The sequence below is a fragment of the Odontesthes bonariensis genome, chromosome 22, assembly GCF_027942865.1.
Source record: "Odontesthes bonariensis isolate fOdoBon6 chromosome 22, fOdoBon6.hap1, whole genome shotgun sequence".
NCBI lineage: Eukaryota > Metazoa > Chordata > Actinopteri > Atheriniformes > Atherinopsidae > Odontesthes > Odontesthes bonariensis.
The window spans coordinates 32,460,774-32,486,064 of NC_134527.1; the positions used below are offsets into that span (position 1 = coordinate 32,460,774).

General features: G+C 43.2%; 1 protein-coding gene and 1 long non-coding RNA gene across 2 annotated transcripts in view; one reads left to right on the plus strand and one right to left on the minus strand.

Annotated features, from left to right (window-relative positions):
• Window positions 1-19,728, plus strand: part of ror2 (receptor tyrosine kinase-like orphan receptor 2) — a 71,888-nt gene extending 52,160 nt beyond the window's left edge. The window contains exons 3-9 of the mRNA XM_075455821.1: window positions 548-835; window positions 931-961; window positions 6,512-6,633; window positions 6,731-7,045; window positions 7,641-7,895; window positions 16,122-16,327; window positions 16,783-19,728. Coding sequence (XP_075311936.1) covers window positions 548-835; window positions 931-961; window positions 6,512-6,633; window positions 6,731-7,045; window positions 7,641-7,895; window positions 16,122-16,327; window positions 16,783-18,228 — 2,663 coding nt within the window. The 3' untranslated portion in view covers window positions 18,229-19,728. The remainder of the gene's footprint in view (window positions 1-547; window positions 836-930; window positions 962-6,511; window positions 6,634-6,730; window positions 7,046-7,640; window positions 7,896-16,121; window positions 16,328-16,782) is intronic.
• LOC142372833 (uncharacterized) lies at window positions 597-25,291 on the minus strand. The gene is made up of 3 exons (XR_012768332.1): window positions 24,895-25,291; window positions 24,669-24,805; window positions 597-744 (listed from the first exon to the last, which is right to left on the minus strand). It is a non-coding gene; the product is annotated as an uncharacterized LOC142372833 (long non-coding RNA).

A 25,291-nucleotide genomic window follows, 5' to 3' on the forward strand; every position in this document is an offset into this window, starting at 1 on the left:
GAAGCAAGAGGGTTTAGTGGAGAATATTTTTGAATAGATTGTTCACTGGGTCATACAGCTTGCATGCATCAGAGGTCAGACCTCAAACGGAGAAAGCAGGTCCTGTTCATACTCTGAGGTACGTGCAAAGCAACACGTCTGTCTTTAGCTGTTATCTTCCTCGTATGATTTCTATAAGGAAAGCCCATGTCATGAGTTTTTTCTAAACCTCCTGGTACCATATATGTCAGGACTGACACTTTCAAGGTCCTGCAGCATCAACCAGGTTCTGGTTTCTCCCAAAACACAATGTCAATGGGTTGGATTGAAGCTTTTCCCCTGAAAGCTTTTCCCCTGAAAGCTTTTCCACTGAAAGCTTTTCCACTGAAAGCTTTTCCCCTGAAAGCTTTTCCCCTGAAAGCTTTTCCCCTGAAAGCTTTTCCCCTGAAAGCTTTCCCCCTCATGGTTACGGACGCTTCCTTGATGCCAGCTCTCTGTAGACAGCCCTTTGCCTGTTTCTCAGCATGTTTCCTTTAACATTCAGACCAATGTTTTTCGCTTTTCTTAGGTTATTTCTTGGAGTTCCAGGAGCCACTTAACAACAGCACTCACTTCCAGGGTCAGACAGCCACGCTGCACTGCAAAGCTGCAGGAAACCCTCGCCCATCGATTCGCTGGCTGAAGAACGACGCCCCCGTTGTCCAGGAGCAGGGACGCGTAACCATTCGCAAGACGGAGGCAGGATCCAAGCTTCGCATCCAGGACCTGGACACAACAGACACCGGCTACTATCAGTGTATTGCTTCCAACTCACTCAAGGTCATTTCTGCCACAGGTGTCCTTTATGTCAAACTAGGTAAAGTTTACATCCATTAGCCTACAATCTAATCTTCTTAAGCCTAAATATCCACACATTTGATGACAAGTGATTGATTTCTGCTTTATTTACAGGACAGATGCCCACCCATGGACCAGATGAGCCGTAAGTGAACACCTTCTATATATGTTTTCAGTGTACTTACTGCAACAAGGCCATTTTCTTTATAGGAGGGTTTCACTTGACGTCACTTCTGTATTTTCTAAGTGCGCGAACCTAAGTGGTGGGCAACCTGAGCTGGAGCCCATTGAAAACACTGTGTTTTGTCTGCCACTTTTTTGCCCAAAATGCCTCAGTTTTGTGCCGTTTTTGGATGTTGCAATCGGTCTAACCGAGAGAAAGGAAAGGGTTACTTTCGAGTACCTAAGGTAATCGCCCATAGAGGTGAGAAATGGAAAAAACTCACAGAACAACGCTGCAAAAAGTGGATAGCTAACCTACGTTTACAGACTGGAGGGGCTGAATCTGCAAATGCTCATGTCTGCGGTGACCACTTCGTCAAAGGTATGTGCGAAATCTAACTGTTTAGTAGTAGTGCAGTAAAGTATTATGTTGTTAAATGCCAATCAACAGTAATGTAATACGGGCTACGTTTGGGCTTTGTTTTGAAGGCTTTCCCAGCGCGTTGCTGGCTACTTTGTCAGTGGACTGGGCTCCGACGGTCAAGATGGGTTACCAAAACACAGAGCTAAGACACCGCCATCGGTGTTTCATGCGATCTCTGAGAGTGGTTGATCTAAACAAAACAAATTTGTCACGTTGTCACAATCTTCACGTTTCAGTAGTATCCACGAAGTGCTTAAGTGCTAACAGGGCACATTAGCTCCCAAGTTCTTGACAACAGAATCGCTCGCTCTCTCTCTGCCTTGTGCATTAGGCCAGGGCTCTCAAGTCTCACGCAATGAGCGTGAGACACACGCATTTCAACAAGTTCACACGCTCACACGCCACACATGCCATTTCTCACGCTGAGAAATGATCAACTTCGTCGCACAGAAATTCTAATGGCCGATACTATAAACGAGTCAATGGCAGGTTACTGTGCGCTTGTACAGCTCAGAACTATAGCTCTGGTACAGCTGTCTTGATTTAGCAACCCATCGGCAAATCACAAAATAGAATTTCTCAGCCAATCAGAAAACAGAATTTCTTGTTGCCGGGTGTGAAATAGCTTTCAGCTGCAAGCACGCGTCCCATGAATGCACAGCGGACATAGCCTATTATGCTCTGAATGCGTGCAGAAGTTGTAGACGAGCTGGAGGTGGAAGAGAACCGTCAGGATCATCAGCAGGTCATATCTTCATTTATTTGAATCTTTTGTTAGTTACTATAGTTTTCCTACTCCTTGTAAAAGACCAATACCTGCCGGTTAAAGTGTTCGTTGGAGTAGTAGGTCTAAATATTCAGCACACACCCTTTGACATGCGCAACTTAATGAAAAATGAAAAATATGTAGGAGTGTAATTAGGCTTCCGTGGTTAATTTTTTTCAAAGGTGACTGGTATGAACAGATTCCCAATAAGGCTATCTACAATTGCCAAACTGGTATTAGTTCTGCCACACTGAAATGCTGATGCAGAGAGGGTTTTTTCCATGGTGGGGCTCAATAAAACCAAGACCAGGAACACTTTGTTTCTGAATGGAACTCTGTCATCCATCATGACTGTGAAAATGGCTGACATTGAGCCACAGTGCTTTAAATGGGAGCCCCCAATATCAGTCATCAAGCATCAAAATCTGCCACAAACACTTACAACACTCATAAACAAACACACACAGAGAGGGACTGCTCAAGGGGCCCATTTGGGGTCGGTAGCTACGCCCCTTGTCATGCTATCACGGCTGAAATGTTTCCTCATAGGACAGGGACACAACCTGCGGGTGTTTAATAAGTTAAACTTACACTTTGTCTCCTTTGTCTGCGGCGCTCTGCTCTCCTTTCTTCCTTCATGAAATGAAAAAGTATCTCCTGACTCTCTCTGTGAGCTCTTCCAGCCTCCATGTTAGATGCCTGATGTGATCGTCCATGATTAATATCACCATCATGCAGACCATGAACACGGTGGCCTCCTAGCTCTCCATGTTAGCTTCTTTGTTGTGTTTTTCTTCTCTCCTTATTTTTACCGGGTTTTACTTTGTTTTGTTTTGTTGTTGAATGTGGCGCTAAACGACTAACGGCTAACACGTCGCATCAGTACCGACCTGGTCCTGACTCATGTGCGAATGCAGACTGAAACAGCTCCGCTGGGTAAGGACAGTTATCAGAACGAAATTCGAGTAGGACAGTTCTGATAACTGCGTTCTTAGAACAGCTCTGTCCGAAAGCGGCTAATGACACAATGTCAGCATTTGGATATTTGGATTCGGCATTTTATCAAAACATAAACATTTTTGATTGTTATTTGAGTGCCAACATTCACAGCTCGGCATTCAACATGTTAAGTTCTGCTTTACTGCCCAGCCCTGCACTACACACTGCATTTTCCATTGGGATAATGCACCATAAACAACACAGAAAACAAACTTACCCTGGCGAACACCAAAACACAATCATTCTGTAGATGTTTTACTCCGAGTTTGCTGATCCATCCGCTGTGGTAATACTTGTATGCCTCCAAACTTTTGTGGGCCTTCATCTGTTGCTTGGTGTAGTAAGAAGTCTGAAGAACCAGGTAGCTCGTCATGTCCACAGCCTCTATTTTCGGCAAATCGTTCCGGTCTTGCGAGAATTCAGACATTTTCATTAAATATGGGTAACGCCCAATGTATTTCCCTACTAAAGCCAAATACCTTTCCCTATATGCCGGCTCCAAACCACTACAATGTTCACTCATCTCCATGTTGGTGCTGCTGTAGTCAAGCTTCCTGCCCACCAGCTTAAATTCGCGCGCTCCCGTGATGACGTAACTGAAACCCTCCTATTCAGGATTTTTTTAGGTTGAAAAAGGTTTGGAAATTAAGCACTTTGAAGTTCTCACCATCATGTTTTTTATTTGTACTGCAGTGAAAGGGTTGGACACTACAGAAAGGTTTGAAAGGAACCAAGTGACTTTTAGTCACAGGTCATTCCAGATGTCCCAGCTGATGTTACAAATGGCTTGAGAAACTGAATGATTCTTAGAATTGTTTTTTTAAGTCCTGCACAATGCTGAGACTCTGCTCCATACACTTGGTAGTTAAATATGTTTGGTTGAGCCCAGGTTTTTACATTTTGGGATATTTCCTGTCATTAAAATTCTGATGACAAACTGCTTTGCTGCAAAGCTCTGCAGACCCCTCACAGATTCCCGGTGCTCCATCCCACATTGTGATAAAAAAACAGTCTTATGTGAACAAATTAAGTAACAGGAGAACAGCTGTAAGGTAAAAGTTAGTGTTTCAAATACGCTGACAATGACATTGCCTTTTAGTAGAAAGCAATACCAACCCGGATATGAAACTTCAAAACAAAAGCAGAGAAAAATACAAAACGAAATTCTTAACAAACCCTAACACAGAAACGTCTACGGAGAGCCCTCTCCCCCAACGGAGACCCTCCCGGAGACACTCTCCGTTGCTTGCGTGCGTCGGCCAACATTCCTATCTATCCGTCGAGGCAACGGAGACAGCAAGGGTTGTGATTGGTCGGCTAACAACATCATTTCCGGAATCACTTTCCCGGTTTAGCTCCTTCCTCTCAGAACAACAACACCGCCATTTCTGAAAGAGTTTACTGTGTGCCGGTCAACATTTGGTCAAAATTATTTGCATTTCAACATCAACAAGCTCCAACTCCAACAACAGTCTTTCTCTCTCGGTCGCCATCGTTCACTGTGAGGAGTGGAACGGAGCCGGAAGCTGAACAATCAATCAAACACTTTAACGAAAGATGTCGCCAAATTGGGTCGTCTAACGTAGCGCCGCCTACTGATCGGGAGGTGAACTGCCTTGAGTATCCGACATCCCGACGGAGAACTTCGAAAGGACGGAGAGCTGACGGAGAAGCATACTGAGGCTTTAAGTCTCTCTCTCTGTGTTCCTTCAAAGCTAAATCTATTCTCAAGGTTCCAAAAGTTTTTTACAGCAATTTGACTTTGAATGTGTGTCATTGGTCTTTCATGTTTGCTGAGACTTCTTGGTACAAAATCCCACTTTAGTTCAGACGTTGTCCCACAGAGAACAAAAGACAGGGAAAGCAGTCCTTTCAGGTGCACTACTCCGTTTGAAATGAGCCAGTTCACTTCTGTACTGTCTTTGAAATAAACCTGTCAGCTCCAGCATCGGTTGTCCATTATTTATCACTTCACTTTTCTTTTAAAAGCCCAGATCTGAGACATTTCTAAGCTTAGATGTACAATCTTCCATTTTTGTTGTCAAAGCAAATATGAAACAAACAGACTCTGTGTAGAAGAAGAGCAACCGCAGAACAAGCATGAAGTCTGTGGCGTAAATCCCACCCGATTGCCCCCCCCCCCAGCAGAACTAAATATGTACTACACATACATGAAATACATGAGCTATTCTGTGGACAAAAAGGACAGAAAAGTGTCAACAGATATCACAGAGGTGACCAACGGTGATCAAGCAGAACTCCACCCAGTTTGGGATTGTTGGGGATTGTTTGGGATTGTTGGGGATTGTTGGGGATTGTTGGGGATTGTTTGGGATTGTTGGGGATTGTTGGGGATTGTTGGGGATTGTTGGGGATTGTTGGGGATTGTTGGGGATTGTTAGGGATTGTTGGGGATTGTTAGGGATTGTTGGGGATTGTTTGGGATTGTTGGGGATTGTTGGGGATTGTTTGGGATTGTTGGGGATTGTTTGGGATTGTTGGGGATTGTTGGGGATTGTTTGGGATTGTTGGGGATTGTTGGGGATTGTTTGGGATTGTTTGGGATTGTTGGGGATTGTTTGGGATTGTTGGGGATTGTTAGGGATAACCCTCAGCTGGGGCACAGCTCCTCGCTGCCTCACCTTCCGTCTCTGAGCAGGAAATGTGCTAATTCAGGGATGTTGATCATGAAAATGCTTGCAGTGATTAGAATCCCACAGAAATGACACCTGTAGCATAGATCATTATTTGTGAATGCATATTGATCCATGCACGTGCACTCAGTCTGCAGAGGCCCAGTGGACCCTGCAGCCTGATGCAGATGAGCACATTCACATCACACAGGCCTCATGCACAAGCAGAGGTGTAGCTTGAAATGGCTTTAAGTGGTTTCAGGTGGGAGCAGGGGTCTTCACAAGCAGGAGCCAAGTCAGAGGACTGTTGGAAGGACCTTGTTACTTTCCATACTCAGTAGATCAAATAAAATGTCCTGTTTAAATCTGAATGTCTGCTGACAGAACAGGACAAAGTAACCAGCAGCTCAGAGCTGAGAGACTGAGCCCTCCAATAACTTAATGAAGGAATGAGCTCAGCAGAGAGCCAAGTTACAAACCAGTTCAGATCAGCTGGTCAGACCCAAACACTTTGTGTCCAGCACCAGCATTGACCCAACAACTTTTATTTCTCCGTTATTTATGGAGCCATGCAGCCAGCTCCCACTCCACTGAATGCCATGTGCCAGAGAGATGGAGGCAGCACCTTTACCTCCCACACAAGTCGATGATCTGATAGTGCTGCAGAGTATGGCCTTCACGTTTTTAGGAGCCTTTGTCCTTTCTTTTCAGGATGAGTAATAAAGGCTTCTGCCAGCCATACCGAGGCATCGCCTGTGCTCGGTTCATCGGTAACCAGAGCATCTATGTGGAGTCTCTGCAGACGCAGGGAGAGAGTGAGAACCGGATCACAGGTAAGAAAATATCTCCATCAGAAAACAAGAAATATCTGAGATTATTCAAGTATGTTCAAACAAGTACAAACGTGCTTATCTGCTTCCTTTCTGCCAGCTGCCTTCACTATGATCGGCACCTCAACACACCTGTCAGATCAGTGCTCCAGGTTCGCCATCCCATCCTTCTGCTACTATGTCTTCCCTCTGTGTGACGAGAGCTCCAGGGGCCCCCGGCGCCGTCAGCTCTGTCGAGACGAGTGCGAGGCTCTGGAGAACAACCTTTGTCATGCTGAGTACGCCATAGCCCGATCCAATCCAATGATTCTCATGCAGCTGGAGCTCCCCAGCTGCCACCTGCTGCCACAGACGGGCACGCCTGATGCTGCTTCCTGCATCAGGATCGGAGTGCCACCGGAGAAGCTGGCTCCATGTAAGTCCATGCCTTGGCATGCACATATCAGTTATGTCTGTGGAAACACCCTGCTGATAAAACGCATGACTAACTAATTACTACAATGCTTTGTGCACATTGGGATACGTTATACCACCAGGCCCTTTCAGACATGACATACATAACATGAATGGCTTCATCAATCAGCTCGGATCATTCAGACGTTGTTCCTCACTGCATCATTAAGGCATCATGAACAGGGACTGAGACTCATAGTGCACACATGACTCATTCACATCACATGTACTGTCCAATCTTCACACCAAATGTGGAACGGGTCAGAATTTCCTATCAATAAGTCATATTGCTGTAACAACTCGTATCAGCACATCAAGCCTCTTGCCTCTGTGTGAAACAGCAGGCTGTTTGTTTGAGTACTAGTGGCCTTTATCTGACAGTGTATAGGCAGGAAAGAGGGGGAGAGAGGGGGGAGAGAGGGGGGAGAGAGGGGGAGACATGGAGCAAAGGGCTGGAGGAACTATGGGATGCCTGCTCAACCAGTTGAGCTATCGGGCACCCATGGTTAAGGCTTTTCAGTAGCTCCTGTGATAAAGACTCTTTCTCGGCCCCACAGATTCTCCCTCAGAACACAGCTGCTATAACGGAAGTGGGGCTGACTACAGGGGCACAGTGAGCATCACTAAGTCTGGCCACTACTGCCAACCATGGAGCGCTCAGATTCCTCACAGTCAGCACCTGACCAAGGAATACCCTGAGCTCTGGGGAAGTCGGAACTTCTGTCGTAACCCAGGAGGCCAGATGCAGGCCCCCTGGTGCTTCACCATGGACCCCCAGGTCAGGATGGATCTGTGTGACATCGCTCCCTGCAGTAAGTGCCATGCTGCCATAAAAACTCCTTTCTTTCAGGTGTTGAAGTCGGTGTTTGAAACTAATGCGAGTTGTTCCAGAGCTAAAGCTTCAATGCTAACCCTAAGACATGGGATAGAAACAGAAACCCTGCCAAAGATATGGGAAGGCCAACACATGCTGACAAGCAGAAGGACCAGACTGAAGCATTTAAGCATGTTTGTCTGGATCCACACCATGTGTCTGTTGGTGGCTGTGGCCTTCTGCTTAGTAACACACGCTGCATGTTTTCTGGGTGAAAAACAGTATGTTGATCCAATGAATGCAGTGTTTCACTCACATTCATACACGCTTGTTTCAGTGTAAGGCAGCAGATGTTGTCTGCATATTAACATTACTTCTTACTAAGTGCATATTTGGATTAGCAAAAAAAAATTTTGCAGGTTTTTTTACCTACTTTTGAGTTGATGCCAAACTTACCAGAAGCTCATATCTACAAATCTCTTTCCATTAGCAAAATGCAGTGAGAATGAATGCTGCTTCAGCATTAAATGACTAAACTTTTATTCCAAGTTTTCCATCATTGGAACCTAACTACTTCAGCATACTTTCAGCTAAAGACACCGTTCAAACTTTAAAAGGTTCACAAGAGAATTTGACCATCAAAACGTAGGAAAATGTGTCCTCTTTCAGCCTATGACTACCAAAGCACCGAGTCTTTCACAGTTTTCAGCTATGGAACTCTCCATTGACGGCAATGTTAACTTGTGGGCAGATTGTTGGAGAGCAGAAATGTCATGTGTTTTTGAATGGTTCCCGTTCCCACTTCTTACACTCGATTGAAATAAAAAGTACATCAGCACGTTCCTCTATCCCTCCTGGTGCTCACGGTGTAAAATTATTTTCATGGCTCATACAGGTTTCTCTCAGGAGGTAAGAGTTTGGAGGGTGCGCACAGGTGAAAATGGGCTCTTTCCTCCTGCGTTGACCCTCTTAAGGAGCTCCCACACAGAAACATTCCTATCAGTGTGAGGACGTCTCTCTGTTCCATATTACATAGACTGGTGTCACAACACATCCGGGCCGGTCTGCCTCCCTCTCTCCACCCTCATCAGTTTGCCTACAGGCCAAACCGATCCACTGATGGTGCCATCAGCATAGCGCTCCACACTGCGCTGAGCCACCTGGAGCACCGGCGAAGCTACGTCAGGAAGCTCATCCTTGACTTCAGCTCAGCCTTCAATAACATCATCCTGGACATCCTAGTTCAGAACCTCTCTCACCAACCGGTCACCGTCGGTTAAACTCAGCTCTCCCCCACCCTCACACTCAGCATTGGCTCTCCTCAAGGATGTGCACCGACCCCATCTGTACATCATGTGCGCTCAAGACTGCACCTGACCCATCTCTCAAACTCTATCATCAAGTTCTCTGATTCCACCATGGTCGGGCTCGTCTCGAATGGATATAACAGACTGACAACATGGTGTTCAGCATGCAATCCTACACTGAACACCACGAAAACAAAGGAACTAATCAAGGACTTCAGAAAGGGCGGAACAGACCCCGCCCACGCTCACCATCAATGGGGAATGTGAGGAAAGGGTAACCCTAACCCACTCTTTCAGATTCCTGGGTGTGCAGGTCTCTGACCACCTTGGACTGTCAACACCACAGCGGTGGTAAAGAAGACCCAGCAGCGACTCCACTTCCTGAGAGAAAGAACGACCCGTAAGAGAGGCTGCTGGGGATGTTCTACAGAGCCGCCACAGAGAGCTTCATGGTGTGCTGCATCCCAGTGTGGTACCGGAGAGCACTGCAGAGAGTCATCAGCCCAGAAGATCACTGGCTGCTCCCAGTCTGGATGGAACTGCCAGCTCTCGCTACCTCAGCAGAGCCAAAAGCATAATCCAGGATCCATTCCACCCCAGCCACCACCTGTGTGACCTGTTGCCCTCTGGGCGGCGCTATAGGTCACAAAAATCCCGGACAAACAGACTCAGGGATGGCTTCTTTCCCAGAGCTACAACCACCATGGTCACTCACAAATGCCTCTAAACACAAACTGTGCAATTACACTGTCTGGTGCAATACCACCCATCAATAACTGAAATGGCTCTTATGTGCAATAACAACACTACTGTCAGTTTATTACTGCCACTGTTTTTGGTCACAATATTTTAACTGTGGCTCTCAAACAAATCTGGAGCCTAAATTATTCTCATTGCTTTTTAACTTCTTTCTGCTACAATTTTTATATAGTTGTATTTTTTATTATTATTCTTATTTTATTTTATTTTATTTTATATTTGTTTGTGAAGATTTTTTATTTCTTTTATATATCGTATTTTCAGTTTTTTGCATATTTACACCAGCAGGAGTGGCATCGGATTCTCGTTATTGACCCTTCCCAGTCACGTGACTTTCGTAAAGCAACCGCCATTTTGGACGTATAGCACACAACGATTTGCGAGTAACGATAGTAACAGTAACGATACAGACAGACTGAAAATTGAATAAAAGAAGAAAGAACAAGATGCAGAAAAAAACTCCACTATCCAGCGAGGTCGGGCATTTAGTGGGCCAGCAGAGGGAGAGGTATTTGGAGAAGCTGAAAATTGGAGGTTTAGAAAACGACGTGTACTTGCTTCCACTAGGGCTGTTTACAGACGTCCGACAGCATGCCACCGCCTCGTCTTTACCCGACTTCGGCCCCCACGACCTTTATATTTATGTTGTAAAAAACCCATCGCCATACACGGGAAAGGATCTAAAGGCATACAAGAGTTTGGATGCCTACAAATATTTTGTGTCGGACTATGTGACCTGCCTTTTACCAGTGGATCGTCCCTGGAGCCGGTGGGCGCCATCTTTTTACAGCTAAGGTTTGTTTACATTTTTCATTTAACGTTGTTCACCAGGATAAACGGTGTTATAATCTTGCTATTACGAGAATTGCAATGACCAAGTCGTAGTGCTTTACTAAAGGCGCTGTGTTATGTTTTATCTAGTAGAAAGGCAACCCTGAAATGGCACGGGGGAACACTAGTGTGCCGTGAGAGATCATCTGGTGTACCGTGGAAAATCCCTCTCAGGCTTTATCTTTATTTTGCATGTATATGTATATGTTATATATCTTTATTCGACACTTACCTCCAACAAAGTGGTCACTACACAACCGCTGGTATACTGAAGGTTGCCAGTCTTTCCTATTGATCGCCGCGACTCATCTTCTCCGTCGCTCAAGATCAGTGGGGATCCGGTAAAAAGACAAATCTTTCCTCGTCTGTTGACTGTTGGTACACCCAGGCGCGCAACAGTATGCCGGCATGATGTAAACCTTACTGATCTAATCGATATTTTCCTTTGAATGTTCCTCGCTCCTCCGTTGTTGGCTGTGGTAGACTACTTGTTTTCACGTCCAAAATGGCTGACGCTTTTGTTGTGACGTCACGTGGGATGGGTCAATATGTATGCACTGTGTATATATATATATATAATGACATATAAAGGCTATTCTATTTTATTATTTTATTAGTCATTATTTTCTAGATATACAGATCATTCCCTTTTGAAATAATTAATAAAATCAGGGTCTTTTAGTAATGATGTATTAAATCTCCAATTTCTAGCTGGTGGTATTCCCTCTGTATGGAAATCAGCTTTTGTTCTCCCATTATTAAAATGGGGGGACCCAGCCATTTTAACTAATTATAGACCAATATCAAATTTATCAGTGCTGGCAAAGGTTCTTGAAGCTCTTGTGAGTGAGCAGGTAAAGGTGTTTTTACATTCAAATACCATTTTATCGAAATATCAATGTGGTTTCAGGAAAAAGCATAGTACCATCACAGCTGCACTAAAGGTGGTAAACGACATTTCTGTTGCACCTGATAAGAAGCTACATTGTGCATCTCTTTTTATTGATTTGTCGAAAGCGTTTTATACGGTCGACCACAATATTTTAAAATTTAGACTCTTGTATTCAGGACTCTCGGAGCAAGCAGTTATTTGGTTCACAAACTATCTTAGTAATGGGACTCAGTGCAACACAGTGGCCTGTGTTTTGATACTGTTACTGTCCACAAGGAGGTGCCGCAGGGTTCTGTGTTAGGTCCCCTCTTATTCCTTATTTATATCAATGATCTGGGTATAAATGAGACAGATGCTAATTTGCACCTCTATGCTGATGACACAATTATTTACTGCTACAGATCAACTCTTGTTCAGGCCATTGAATCCCTGCAGAAAGCCTCTGTTGTTGTCCAGGACTCTTTTCTTCAGCTGAAACTTGTCCTCAATGCTGACAAGACCAAGCTTATGCTGTTCTCTAAATCTAGGAAGAGGCCACAAATTACCCCCTCACTGACCACCCTGGAGAGAAATGAAATAGAGGTGGTTCACGAGTATAAATACTTGGGTGTCTTAATTGAGGACTCCCTCACTTTCAAGCCGCATATAGAGAAACTTGTGAAGAAGCTGAGGTTAAAACTGGGTTTTTATTTTCGAAATAAGATGTGCTTTTCTTTTAATGTAAAAAGATGACTTGTTGCTGCTACCTTTTTACCTGTGTTGGATTATGGAGATATTTTATTTATGAATGCTTGTGCTAAATGTCTGTACATGGTTGACATGGTCCATCAGGCCTCTCTGAGGTTCATCACTAACTGTAAACCATTGACACACCACTTTGATATACACTCGAGTTGGATGGGCTGCTCTGGCCACCCGAAGACTGTCATCGGTATACTTTTATATATCAGGCATTACTTGGTCTACTGCCTTCTTATATTTGTTCCTTAATTGCACAGAGAGGTGCTGGTCCTTACTCCTTCCGTTCTCAAGACTACGTGTTGCTTTCTGCTTCATATGGCCGTACTGAATTGGGTAAAAAGGCTTTTGGCTACTCTGCACCTCTAGCATGGAATATGTTGCAGTAGGACAGGAAACTAACAGGGTTAATCTCTTTGAGTGCCTTCAAATCCAAACTGAGGACACTTGAGGCCAAATCCACTACATGTACTTGTTTTTCATAATCTGCTTGTAAATTCAATTTAAGTTCTTTCATTTGTTTGTGTTTTTATCTGTGTAATTTGTAACTGTGTTTTGTATTTGCTGCTGCCCATCTTGGCCAGATCTCCCTTGAAAAAGAGGTTCTTAATCTCAATGGGATCTTCCTGGTTAAATAAAGGTTATAATATAATAAATTCTTCAGTGTGATAGAAACTGGAGCGTGATCACTGATAGTGATGGGGTGGATTTTGGTGTCTGAAATATCACTCGTCAGAGAACTGCTTACTAAGAAATAAGCTATTCTTGAAAATGAGTGGTGTACTGCTGAGAAGAAGGTGTACTCTCTGAGAGTGGGGTGGTGGGAGCGCCAAGCATCACAAAGACCAAAATCACTCATATATTGTTTAACAACATTTGTGGACTGCCAGTTCCGCTGACTTCCTGCAGTACTGCACCTGTCCACTCCTGAGTCAGATACCATGTTAAAGTCCACTCCTATGATGAGTGTGTTATCTGAGTGATCAGAGAGGGGAGTGAAAAAGGAGTGAAAAAACGAGGGCTCATCAACATTTGGGCCATATATATTAGCAATGCATAAACTCATATTTTGGATCAATAAGTTACTTAGCGTGGACATGCTCAGACTAACGCAGTGAGGGCTAGATGCTTGCAAAAAAAAAGTGTATGTGTGCGAGCATGGTGGTGTGTGTCAGCTGCCTGTATGTTGACTCTGTGTGTGCTTCTGTAAGGGTTCATGCATTAAGTGTGTTCATTTTGTGTTGGTGTGGAGCGTGGACGTGTGTGTGTGAGCTTCTGTTGGTGAGCGAGGGCGCCGTTTGCCACCATGTGTACGTGCGCTGTCAGTCCTGTGTAAGTGTGGTGTTTGATGGCGTGTGCTCTATGTGTGCTGTGCATGTTAACATGGATATAAGGACTGGATAGTGTAGTGGTATGATTGCCACCTTTCATGTAGGTGACCTGGGTTAAAATCCTCCGCTTGAAAGGTACTGCCTCCAGTAGGGGTTCTTTGGCAAAACCCCCTTACCCTGTAAGTTGCTTTGGATTAAAGCGTCTGCCAAATGCATAAACATAAGAATATAATGTACTGCAGTGGAAACATAGCAAGTTGGGGAAGAGAGACAGAAAAACAGTGCACAAGAGTAGAAGTGTGAGATGGAGAAAGCCCAGAACAAACCCAAATAAGCCAGTATCATCTGCATAACCTTGTATTCTGTGCTTGGAGACTGGCAGATTTTTCTATTTTGCCTTAACAGTTGACTGTGAATGAAGTAGAATATTTCAGGGTTACGTATGTACCTCCTTTAGTGACACGTAGGGCGGCCGTGGTGAGAGTGGGTCGTCCAGTAATCTGAAAGTTGGCGGTTTGATTCCCAGTCTCACCGCTCAAATATTGGTGGAACTGACAGCTGGAGGGGTGGCAGTCCACCTCCTTGCCAAGGTGCCCCTGAGCAAGGCACCGTAGCTCCATGCTCCCCGGGCGCATCAGTGTATGGCACCTGTCTCCATGAGTGTGAGACCCTGTGCATGTGTGTGTTCAACAGGTGCGAACCTGCATGGGTTAGGAGTGTGGAGGAGTCATTTATACCTACCTGACAATAAAGTCTTAATCTTATCTTATTTTATAGAAATGAGCAAATTCAGATCACCTGGAGTTAGTAGAGCCAAGAAGTGGTGATCAGGTCACGACAGAGCTGCCCATTGACCCATAATTTATCCACCAGCCTCCCTCCATGAACGTTCTCCGGATGGGGAACAGGACCCTGCGTCTTTCCAGGACTTCTTTTGGAAACTGGTCGTTGACGTTGGTCCTCTCAGCTCCCTCTTTCTGCTTCAAGGGTTAAAATGTGTTCCCAAATGGGCTCGGTCTGCTGGAATCGGGTCTCTTCCCTCCCAGGCGGTGGACTCTGTGAAAGATGATAGGCTTCACAGTAGTTTAAGGTGTGTTCAAGCACAGGTGGTCCCTCATCTCCAGGCTCGCAGGAGATAGTTGTTTCTTTAATTCTTTTGCCCTCTTCGGAAATTCGGGTCATTTCACGGACTCTCTGAGGGTTGCGTTCTGAACTCCTTCTCCTTCTCTGTGGAGAATCTCTAACAGCTAAACGGGTTGAAACTGGATCATTTCTTATCGATTGACATAAGAATGTGCGTAATCATTTGGAGCCGTCGCACCGGGGGACTCCTCGTTGCCACTTCTTTTGGAGCTTGAAGCCGTTTTGCTGGCAGGCAGGGTTTGGTTGGTTTTCCCCATGACGATCCTGTCAAAACACTCGTCGATGTAATCCTTTAGGCTGTCCAGATGTTCTCCGCTGTACTCCAGTGTGTTCAAGATAAGGCACTTTTTTAATGAAAATATATTTATTTAAACTTTAAAGCTGCGGTCTGCAACTTTTTTTTAGTCATATTAGCTTGAACTGTCATGGGATTCTGGAAGTAGAATATTAAATAGGCTGTTTAGGAAAAATAACGAATTCTGTAGCTCCCTCTGAAGCCTGTAATCATGCTTGCAAAAACCGAGCGCTCCCGGCTGTTTTTAACCAATCAAGTTAGGGTGGAGGAATCCTACCTGTCAATCACAGCTTGTGCACACGCTGCTGAGCGTGAGTCTGCCCCAGCTTGTGTGCGCTCACACTGGTGTGAACTCACGTGCACAACCTCGTCCACAGAGGGGGAGGGGTTTGGGGGGCGATTCGGAGCTTGTTAGAGGTTGGGGGAGGGACCTGAAAGTTGTGTCAGTTCGAATTTTCCGACTTTAGACTCGGAATTTTGAAAACCTGCCGACGGCAGCTTTAAGGTAAAGTTGTCGAAGTTATTAACTTGCTGAGTTGTTTGATTCTGGCAACAGTCTCGCAGAATCTGGCGACACTACAGCATCTCCGTCCACGACACTCCTGTTACAAACCTAGAAACCTGATTGAGACATTTTCAATGAACTTTTCTCAGTATGAAAGGTCTCAGGACATATCAGTCAGCTTTGGTTAAGTCCCACTGTGTGGTTCTGTCTTTTAGATCCATCATTAACAATTACAATGCGCTATTATTAATTCTGTTTTCATGTTTTGTCCTCTGGTATTATCTTTGGGAAAATCCTGTGATTTGGGGGTGTGTGAACATACTTGAGTGCTTCTCAGAGCTCGTTTCCTTCCTTACTCTTAACCTCCCTCTGACAAAGCACAGAGCTTAATTAGCTATTTTCTTTTTATCTTCTGATCAACAGAGCCTCCAGAAAATCCCAGGAAGGAGGTGCTGTTCATTCTAATCCCTGCAGTGTCCATCCCTCTGGTCATTGCTTGCCTTTTCTTCCTGGTGTGCATGTGTCGAAATAAACAAAAGGATTCGAGTAGGACTCCACCTCGCTGCCAGCTCAGCATCTCACCCAGCCAGGACATGGAGCTGTCTCTTCTCAGTCAGCATAAACACCAGGTAACACACGTTTCATTTCCATTCTTTTTGTATGACTGGGTAAAACCTGACAGTTGTGCTACTTTAGATAGTGTCACCTCTTATTTCAGAGTATTCAGACAAAATAGATTATTTAGCCAAAATCGGTGGAAATCTGAGGATTGCACCATACAATTTACCTTGATAAAGGATTTTTCTAAATCCCTTTTAAGAATTGTGAAAAAATGCAGTTATCACCCTGAGATCCCTGTAATTCAAGTCAGTTCTGTTTTTTTTAATGTTGCATACAGTACAACTGAACACACTCAACTTCGAATAAAGTTGCAAGATCCATCACTTAATCTCAAATACACAGATGTTCATCTGTTTCATTTAAAAAAGGTTTGGTTTCAGGACAGGACACAATGTGACCTATAACAGGTTTTATTTTTGCTCATAAACTTTGATAACATGTATTTATTCCTTTATGGCTACAGGCTAAGTTCCGGGAGATTAACATGTCTGCAGTGCGATTTATGGAGGAGCTCGGCGAAGATCGGTTTGGTATGGTTTACAAGGGTCACCTGTATGGCACAGCGCCTGCTGAGCACACTCAAGTCGTGGCCATCAGGACATTAAAAGACAAGGCTGATGCCACCCTTTGTGAGGAATTCCGCCACGAAGCCATGGTCCGCATGCAGCTGCAGCACCAAAATATAGTCTGTTTAATTGGTGTTATAACCAAAGACCAGCCAATGAGAATGCTATTCACCTACTCCAGTCTCGGTGACTTGCATGAGTATCTAGTGATGCGCTCCCCCAACTCAGATGTTGGCAGTTCAGATGATGACAAGACGACCAAATCCACACTGGAGCAAACAGATTTCCTCCATATTATCACTCAGATTGCTGCTGGAATGGAATACCTTTCCAGCAACCAAGTTGTCCATAAAGACCTTGCTGCTCGGAACATTCTTGTCTTTGACAAACTCAGTATCAAGATCCTGGATTTGGGTCTATTCAGAGATGTCTACTCTGCTGATTACTACAATCTTATGGGAACAAGCCCCTTTCCTATTCGTTGGATGTCCCCTGAAGCTATGATGTACGGCAAGTTTTCCAATGACTCTGACATCTGGTCTTATGGTGTGTTGCTCTGGGAGACACTTAGCTATGGTCTTCAGCCATACTGCGGTTACTCAAACCAGGATGTGATCGAGATGGTGCGCAGCCACCAGCTGCTGCTTTGCCCAGATGACTGCCCAGCTTGGATTTACACCCTTATGCTAGAGTGTTGGAGTGAATTCCCAACAAGAAGGCCTCGCTTCAAAGATATCCATGCACGTCTGCGCACTTGGGATAGCCTGTCCAACTTTAACAGCCCTGCCCAGACTTCTGGCACTAGCAACACTACCCAGACCAGCTCTCTCAGCACCAGTCCTGTTAGCAATATTAGCACGAGCACAGCAAATACATCGCGATACACCAGCCCTAAAAAGAGCTCTCCATTCCATCAGCCCCAGTTCATGTCAATAAAAGGTCCATTGCATCGGCCCGTAGTGGCACCACAGCTTTATATCCCTGTAAATGGATACCATCCCATGCCAGCATACCCGTACCTGCAGAACTTTTACCCCATGCAAATACCTATGGCAATGCCCCATCAGCAGATGCACCACCCACCTCAAATTGCTACCAAAGCTGGTTCTCACCATAGTGGCAGTGGATCCACATCTACAGGCTATGTCACCACTGCTCCTTCCAACAATTCTGCCCCAGAGCGAGCAGCTTTGCTAAATGAGGACTCCAAAGTGTCGGCTGAAAGGGCATCCCAGGAAGAGCCAAAGCAAAGTGCGGCTTTGTCAGTGCCTGAAACAGAATTACTCGGTGACACTGAGGCACCTCAGACTGACGAACTGATGATCCACTTATCAGACTCATAAGCCTGTTGCTGTTTGAAGGACAGAGCTAAAATATTCTATCAACTGGGCTTGCTTAAAAAAATTCAGTAACCTGTCTAAAATGAAGACTTTTGAATGTTTAGATATATGTTAGATGGTACTGATACACTTGAATATGAAGTGTGTCTCCCTTTTGTCCCTCTCGAACCGTTGGATCAGGAGTTAAGCAACATTAACTGTGATTTTCTTCAATAGACCCTGTTTTTACGAAGTCATTTTAGATCATTTGTCCTTTAAAAGGTACTGCAGAGGTGGCCTTATTTCTCTCTCTAGTTCTAATGAAACTAGCAGCTGTTGGGTGTTGTAAGGTTGGCATCCATATCCTTAACACTCACCCTCTAAACTTGGACGGCATTTCCTTCTAAGCACATCCACTTAACACTATGGACTGTTAGTTTGACAGAGATGACCCTTCATGCAGAAGTTTTAATTGAAAAGCAGAAGCAACCCTTAGTTATCGCTACCTCGTAATTGAGTTTTCTGCATTGTTAGACCAGTGCTTCACTTACTTTTTCACCCCTTAATCACAATTTTGTTATGGTTGTTCTCGTAATGGTTAATCTTTGATTTGTGAAAAATGTGATCACAGTATAATAAGTGTTTGATGAAACGTTTTTTTTAGGAGTTCTGAAATGAAGTCCATTATGTCCATAGGTAACTTTGTCAATAATCAAACTCAAAAAGAAGAATTTTGGAACTTGCCTCCAGCAATCAGAACAAGAGTGAATCTCTATTTTCCATCAGCAGGGCAAGATTATTTTGAGGGAATTTCGACGTTAAAAAGACGCTGAAATAAAAGCCTGCTTATAGCATTCACTCCCCTGTGATATGTTGTCCATGCACTCCGCCAGCTGCTTGGTATTAAACATCTGCTGTCATAACATAGTTACGTAGATTTGTGATGTGTGTATACTTTGGTTTGAACTTTTATTTCCTTTGTGGGTTTTCTGTAATGCTAAGGATTTCTGAGTTTGATATTGCTACCATGTCCTTTTTACTGTCTTCGCTTTTATATTTAGTCATTTTTTTAAATCAAAAATGAAGAATTTAGTTATTAATATACCTCACTTTCATTACAGAAAATATAAGAAAAATGCAGATAACCACACACAGAAGCTTCTCACTGGGTTTCACAGTCTCGATTAAAAACACTTTTGGTTAGTTATAGCATTTGGATGTTAGGATTCTACTTTTACTCTATGCTCTGATGCATCTCCCTCACATGACTTACACACCACACACACAAATGAATAATATTTTCTATGCATATACAATAATTAAAATTAGTGAGAGACGCAGAACTGTTATATGTATATATGTATGTATGTCCCTTTCAGACCCAGATTCTGTTTTTTTCCTTGTACCTTTCCAATGGTGATTTCAGGCTTGTCATCTTGTACAGAACACATGAACAATTAAACTAAACACTGATGAACATAAGGGGAAAGTTAATAACTTACAATAAAGATTTAAATTCCTGAATATTTCTTTCTATTTTTTTCTTCTTTGGTGGCTGGAGAATGATGGAGTTAGTGGACAGTGATGTTGATCTTCTCCTGGAAACCCTTTTTTAAGCAGAGTGTTTTAAGCAGTTTGAGAATATGTACAATGTTTTTTTTAAGTTGGTGTTAGGCCTGAATGGGTTAATGATCTGATTCAAACTTACACAAGCTTTGTAGTGGAGCGACACTAATAAGAGCGGCCTGCAGGATGAAGCTGGAGCGGAAAATGAATGAAAGATGCTGAACCCCACAATGCCTCCTAATGTGCTCCTAAATCCTCCTAAATGTGTGCACTGTGGTGAAATTTCTCGGACAGATATGATTGGAGTTTATCGTGTGAAATGATAGGAGTTGCCACAAAAAAGAATGCATGAATAAATGAGGAGATATAAAGGGAAATGAATAAAAGAATAATTCAAATATAAACACATAAAATGAATGACTCATTTTAATGTGATGCATTAATTAACATCCACATTTCTACTGCTTTTCCTATTTCTGTTTTTCTTTTGTTATTTTCTGTTTGCTTTGGCCATCACTCTATTGCTTTTGTAATTATTCCAGCCTTTATTTTTTGTCATTTGCTTTAACTTTTCCCTTCTCTACATTGTTTTTCCCTATTTCCCAATTCTGTGTGCATCCAGTTTATAATTCATTTAAATTTAATACTAGTCTAGTCCTCCCATTGGAACCATTGAACCAGAATGAGTGTTGAATCCCTGTGCATATCAATTATTTATTTAACTGGAAGAACTTGGACGCATGGACCACAGGGTGCTTCTACTCTAACGGAGTGAATGCAAAGTGTGACAGCGGTAGCATGTTTTGGGGCTCAGGATTTGCTGTGATCATACTGTATGTACACAAGACCTCCGGTACCAGTGTCACACTTTGTGTGTTGCATCTTGTTCTCATTTATTCTATTTTTTTTTGTATTTATTGATTTATTTATTTGCAGTGTATGTAAGACTTGGCTTTATTAAGAATATAGGTTGTTAGATTCTTGTCAGGGTCCTGGCAGGCTGGGTGAGTTTTTCAGTTTTCTCTGCTGCAGGTGTGCGGTGACTGTAGCTCAGGAGGAAAAGCAGTTTCAGGCCATTGGTGTATGAATGTGTGGGAATGGGTATAAGAAAGCACTGTGTAGCCTCTAAATGGCCTCACAGTGGAATAAGGCATGCGGTATGAGTAAACGTGGCATGTTGTTCAAAAGAAATGAAAAAATCCAAAAATGAAACCAAAAGTAGCGTATAGCTTTTAGCATTTAGCTTTATTTTAAATGTGCTGCCATATGAATGAAAGTGCCATAACATTTGTTGTGCAAACACACTTTTAACATCAGCATCTTTCTGTAGTTTTTATGTAAAGCCTCGCTCCACTGTCTGTTTCCTTGAATGACTTGCTGCTATCAGTTGTGTGTTTTGCCTTTAAGTGATATTTTAGACTGGAACTACTACGCTGAGAAGACAATTCAACTTGGCAGTGTTTACAGATGACTTTGGTTCTGTCGACTCCGCCGTCTGGAAGAACTTTAACATGAAAATGGCCGAGTAAAAGTTCCGTACCCTTCTCCATGTTTGGTGGATCCGCCGATTACTTTCTTTTCCTGTTCCACAGCAGACAGCAGCAGACTTTTACAAAATAAAAGCCTGTGAGCAACAGACTTTTACAATAATAAATAAATAATAAAACCTGCGTTAATGTGCGATAAAATATTTATCGGCGTTAAATAATTAACGAGTTAACGCGATAATAACGAGTTAACTGGCCCAGCCCTAATAAGTATAGACCATTTCCCAGCCTTGCAAGTCATCTACTCATCTTCGGCTGTGTGTTTAAGGTTGGCTGTGGCTTTGGTAACTACTAACCCTGGATACTCACCTGCATGCCCACTCTCCACCGCCACAACCTACTTCCTCTGGATTACAGCCAGCTGCCCTGATCAACCTTTGTACGAGTATCGCCTTCTGAACTGAATGTCAGAGAATCTCCTGCTTCATTCCACTAACTGTGCCTCTTCTGCCTTGTAGACCTTCGTCTACCTGTGTGAGGATTAGTACCAGCTCAGTCCCTTTTCCTTGTACAGTCTTAAACCTGCTTCTGTAAAGGACCTTTTTTTTTTTTTTTTTTTTTAATTTATATGCCTTTAATGACAGGACAGTTTGAGAGAGACAGGAAGCAGGGGGCCGTCCGGTGCAGGACTGGAACCGGGGCCAGCTGCAGCGAGGACTGTAGCCTCTGTACATCTTAACCCACTATGCCACCGACCGCCCCGTAAAGAAACCTTTTAACTTTATCCGTGCCGTCTCCATCAGCTCCCTGGGTCCAAAACCTCCTCAGCCATGACATGTCTCGTGGTTAGCCTCACTGACATAAGCTTGAGGTTGCAGGTTCAAGGCCAGGAGCTGGCAACTTCACTTCAACTGTTCAGAGTGGTTCACAGAGAAATGAAGTAGCAAAAGCAATAAAGAACAAGTAAAAGCCATGTGGAAAAAATATAGTAATTTAGTATGTAGAATAGAATAGAAAAATACTTTATTTATCCCCCAATGGGGGAAATTCATTCATTCATTCATTTATTCAGTTTCTTTAAAAGATAATGCCAAATGTATTTAGTCTTTCACTTATTTTGCTTTATTTCTACACCTTAAGAAATTCCTCTACATATTATCTGATTCATTTTCTTATTATTTTACAGATTTATTATTTTTCTGGCACTCCTAATGTTCCGTACAAGGTGTTCAACTTTATTTATTCAGCACTTCAAAAGACTAACAACACATATAAAAGCAATTTACAAATAGTAATAATTTATGAGCATTGAAAAAAATGAATGCAAAAATACCAAGAAAAAACAGAAGTTGAAATTATACTAAAGACAAAAACAATCAGACTAAAACCAATCTATCAGTTCTGTTGGTATAGAATATAACTTTTTTTGTTTGCTTCAACTGTTGTAATGCAACCATAAACCCTGGTTGAAAAGTAAACAAAAATAGCCTATCATCTTTTCCTCAGCTTGTCTTCTTAAGCTCATTGGAAAACATCATGGAAAGGCTTTTTTAAGGGAAAGGCGGTGGAGAGAATTCTAAAGTCCTTTAGAAAAAGGACAAGAATCCGACCATTTACACTCAGGTGTGATGTTGGTCTGCTGCATATTAGTAAATACACCCATCCATTTTCTATACTTGCTTAATCCAATCTAGGGTTGCAGGGGGGCTGGAGCCTATCCCAGAGGTGGGGTACACCCTGGACAGGTTGCCAGTCCATCACAGGACCGGCCTGAATCCACACAAACTCCACACAGAAAGGCCCCATCTGGGAATTGAACCTGGAACCCTCCTGCTGTGAGACGACAGTGTTAACCACACCACCCTGCAGCCCCTAGTAAATACATATAAAATCTAAAATAATACTATTACTATTACTATATCTATATATTAGTGATTTAAAAATTCTCAAAAGTGAGAGATAGTGTTGTTACAAGATGGCCAATTTCATTGACCTGTCCACACATTTATCTACAATCACAGTAGATACAAATGAATAAAAATGATTCAGTTTCTTTTTGAAAGTTGCAGTTGCAAAGAACAGTGGGAAGGAATTATCTTTCTTTTGTAAAGGATAATTCAGTAATTCCTATTCTAAAGGAAATAATAAGGAAGCACTGGAGCTCCTTTTCATCATTTCATTGAACTAGGAGCCTTCATAGGCAGAAAAGACAATTTGACCAAACCCACTGCAGTTCAGGATTCTGACAATGAATCCACTGACAACTGGTAAGTGGCTAAAAGTCACTGTGAAATAATGACCTGCAATTGTTACACGGTGTGATCCTTGTCAACAATAGATATGTACACTTATTGTCTCAAATAAAACATTTTAAATGGGAAGGGTGTATAAATTTGTACACAGCAGTTGACAGGTGTTGAAATGAACTTCCACGTGTTCAGAGGACCTTGTGCAAGATATTGAACCTGATAGTGCCTCCGATAGAGAAAAAGTGCAAAAAAATAAAACAACTAATAAGAAGTGCTGCAGGAATGTGAATGTGTGGCATAAAAAAATATTAAGTGGTCAACAATGCTAGAAAGGTGTCATACAAATGCAGTCTATTTACCACTTCTGTACTGTATGTTGACAACTAGACCAAAAAAAAAAAAAACAGAATCTGCAGGAGCAGCAAGCATCATGAAACATCAACTACTACAATCTGCCCGGGGCCTGACATCCTAGTGGCCGAAGTAAGAATGACGTTCTTAAAGGACTGTAGCCTCCATCAGCTGTGATCTTGTAGAGCCACTCTATGAGACAAAACACTTTCAGTGTGGCCAATATATTATCTTTTAGCTCAGTTGTGTCCATAGCTACTACTGTATCCATCCATACCTTTCCTGATTTTGAAACCCAGCAATGAATACAGACTGCATTTACATTCGGAAGTCTACACTGTTTTACTGACCATACTGAGCAACTGCATATGACGGGTAAAGATGTTTTTAATGACAGTATGGTGGCGTTATGAAAAGAATGTTTTACTGGCCAAACCATGATTCTTTTCAACATTTTTTGCAATGTGTTGTGTTTACATGTAACCAAAGCAACCAGAAAAATGGCATCCATGTAGTCCACACGTGTGTTGTAAAAAGAATGTATTCAAACCATGATTATTTTCTCATGTGACAAAAGTGTTAGTAAAGTGTTCGTCACAGTTTCATCCTTCCTGTCTCCCCTCCTATCTCTCTGCCTCTGCTCCACTCTACCTGCCAGCCACTCCTCCCCAATCAGCCCAACTACACTAACCTGCAATCTCAGCTGCAGCTCATTCCCAATCAGCCTTGCATATAAGCCTCTCAAGCACTCTCACCCTTGCCAGATTGTTCTACTGCATCCATGCGAGACTTTCCAGCATTCATTATTTACCTGATACCGGGGATCCCGAGGGCTGCAACCTGTTCTTGACAAACTATTCCATCCTGTTTGCCCTGCAGCCACACACCTTCGCCTCAGAAGCAGCGAAGATCGCCTTTGCCATCAACCATCTTACTGCCAGAACACGTCTGTGGGGAACAGCAGATTCGGAGAATCACACCCTCGCCATCTTCATTGACTCTGGGGCAGACATCAGCCTGATCGACGAGGAGCTTACCGTCCAGCTGGGTATCGACCAGGTTCCTGTGCCATGTCCAGTACCAGCCGGCGTCCTGGACGGCCATCTCCTAGGGACCATCACTCATCAGACCATGCCTACCCACGTGCTCCTGTCCGGCAATCATCACAAGACCATACAGTTCCACATCCTGAAATCCCCTCACCTCCTGCTGATCCTTGGCTACCCCTGGCTCCATCGCCATAACCCCCACATTGACTGGGCGAAGGGGCCCATCCTGGCGTGGAGTTCCTCCTGTCATTCAATTCAATTCAATTCAATTCAGTTTTATTTATATAGCGCCAAATACAACAAATGTCATCTCAAGGCACTTAAATAATAAAGTCCAATTCAAGCCAATTGGAATTCAATTCATTGTAATCATAATTATTTTCAA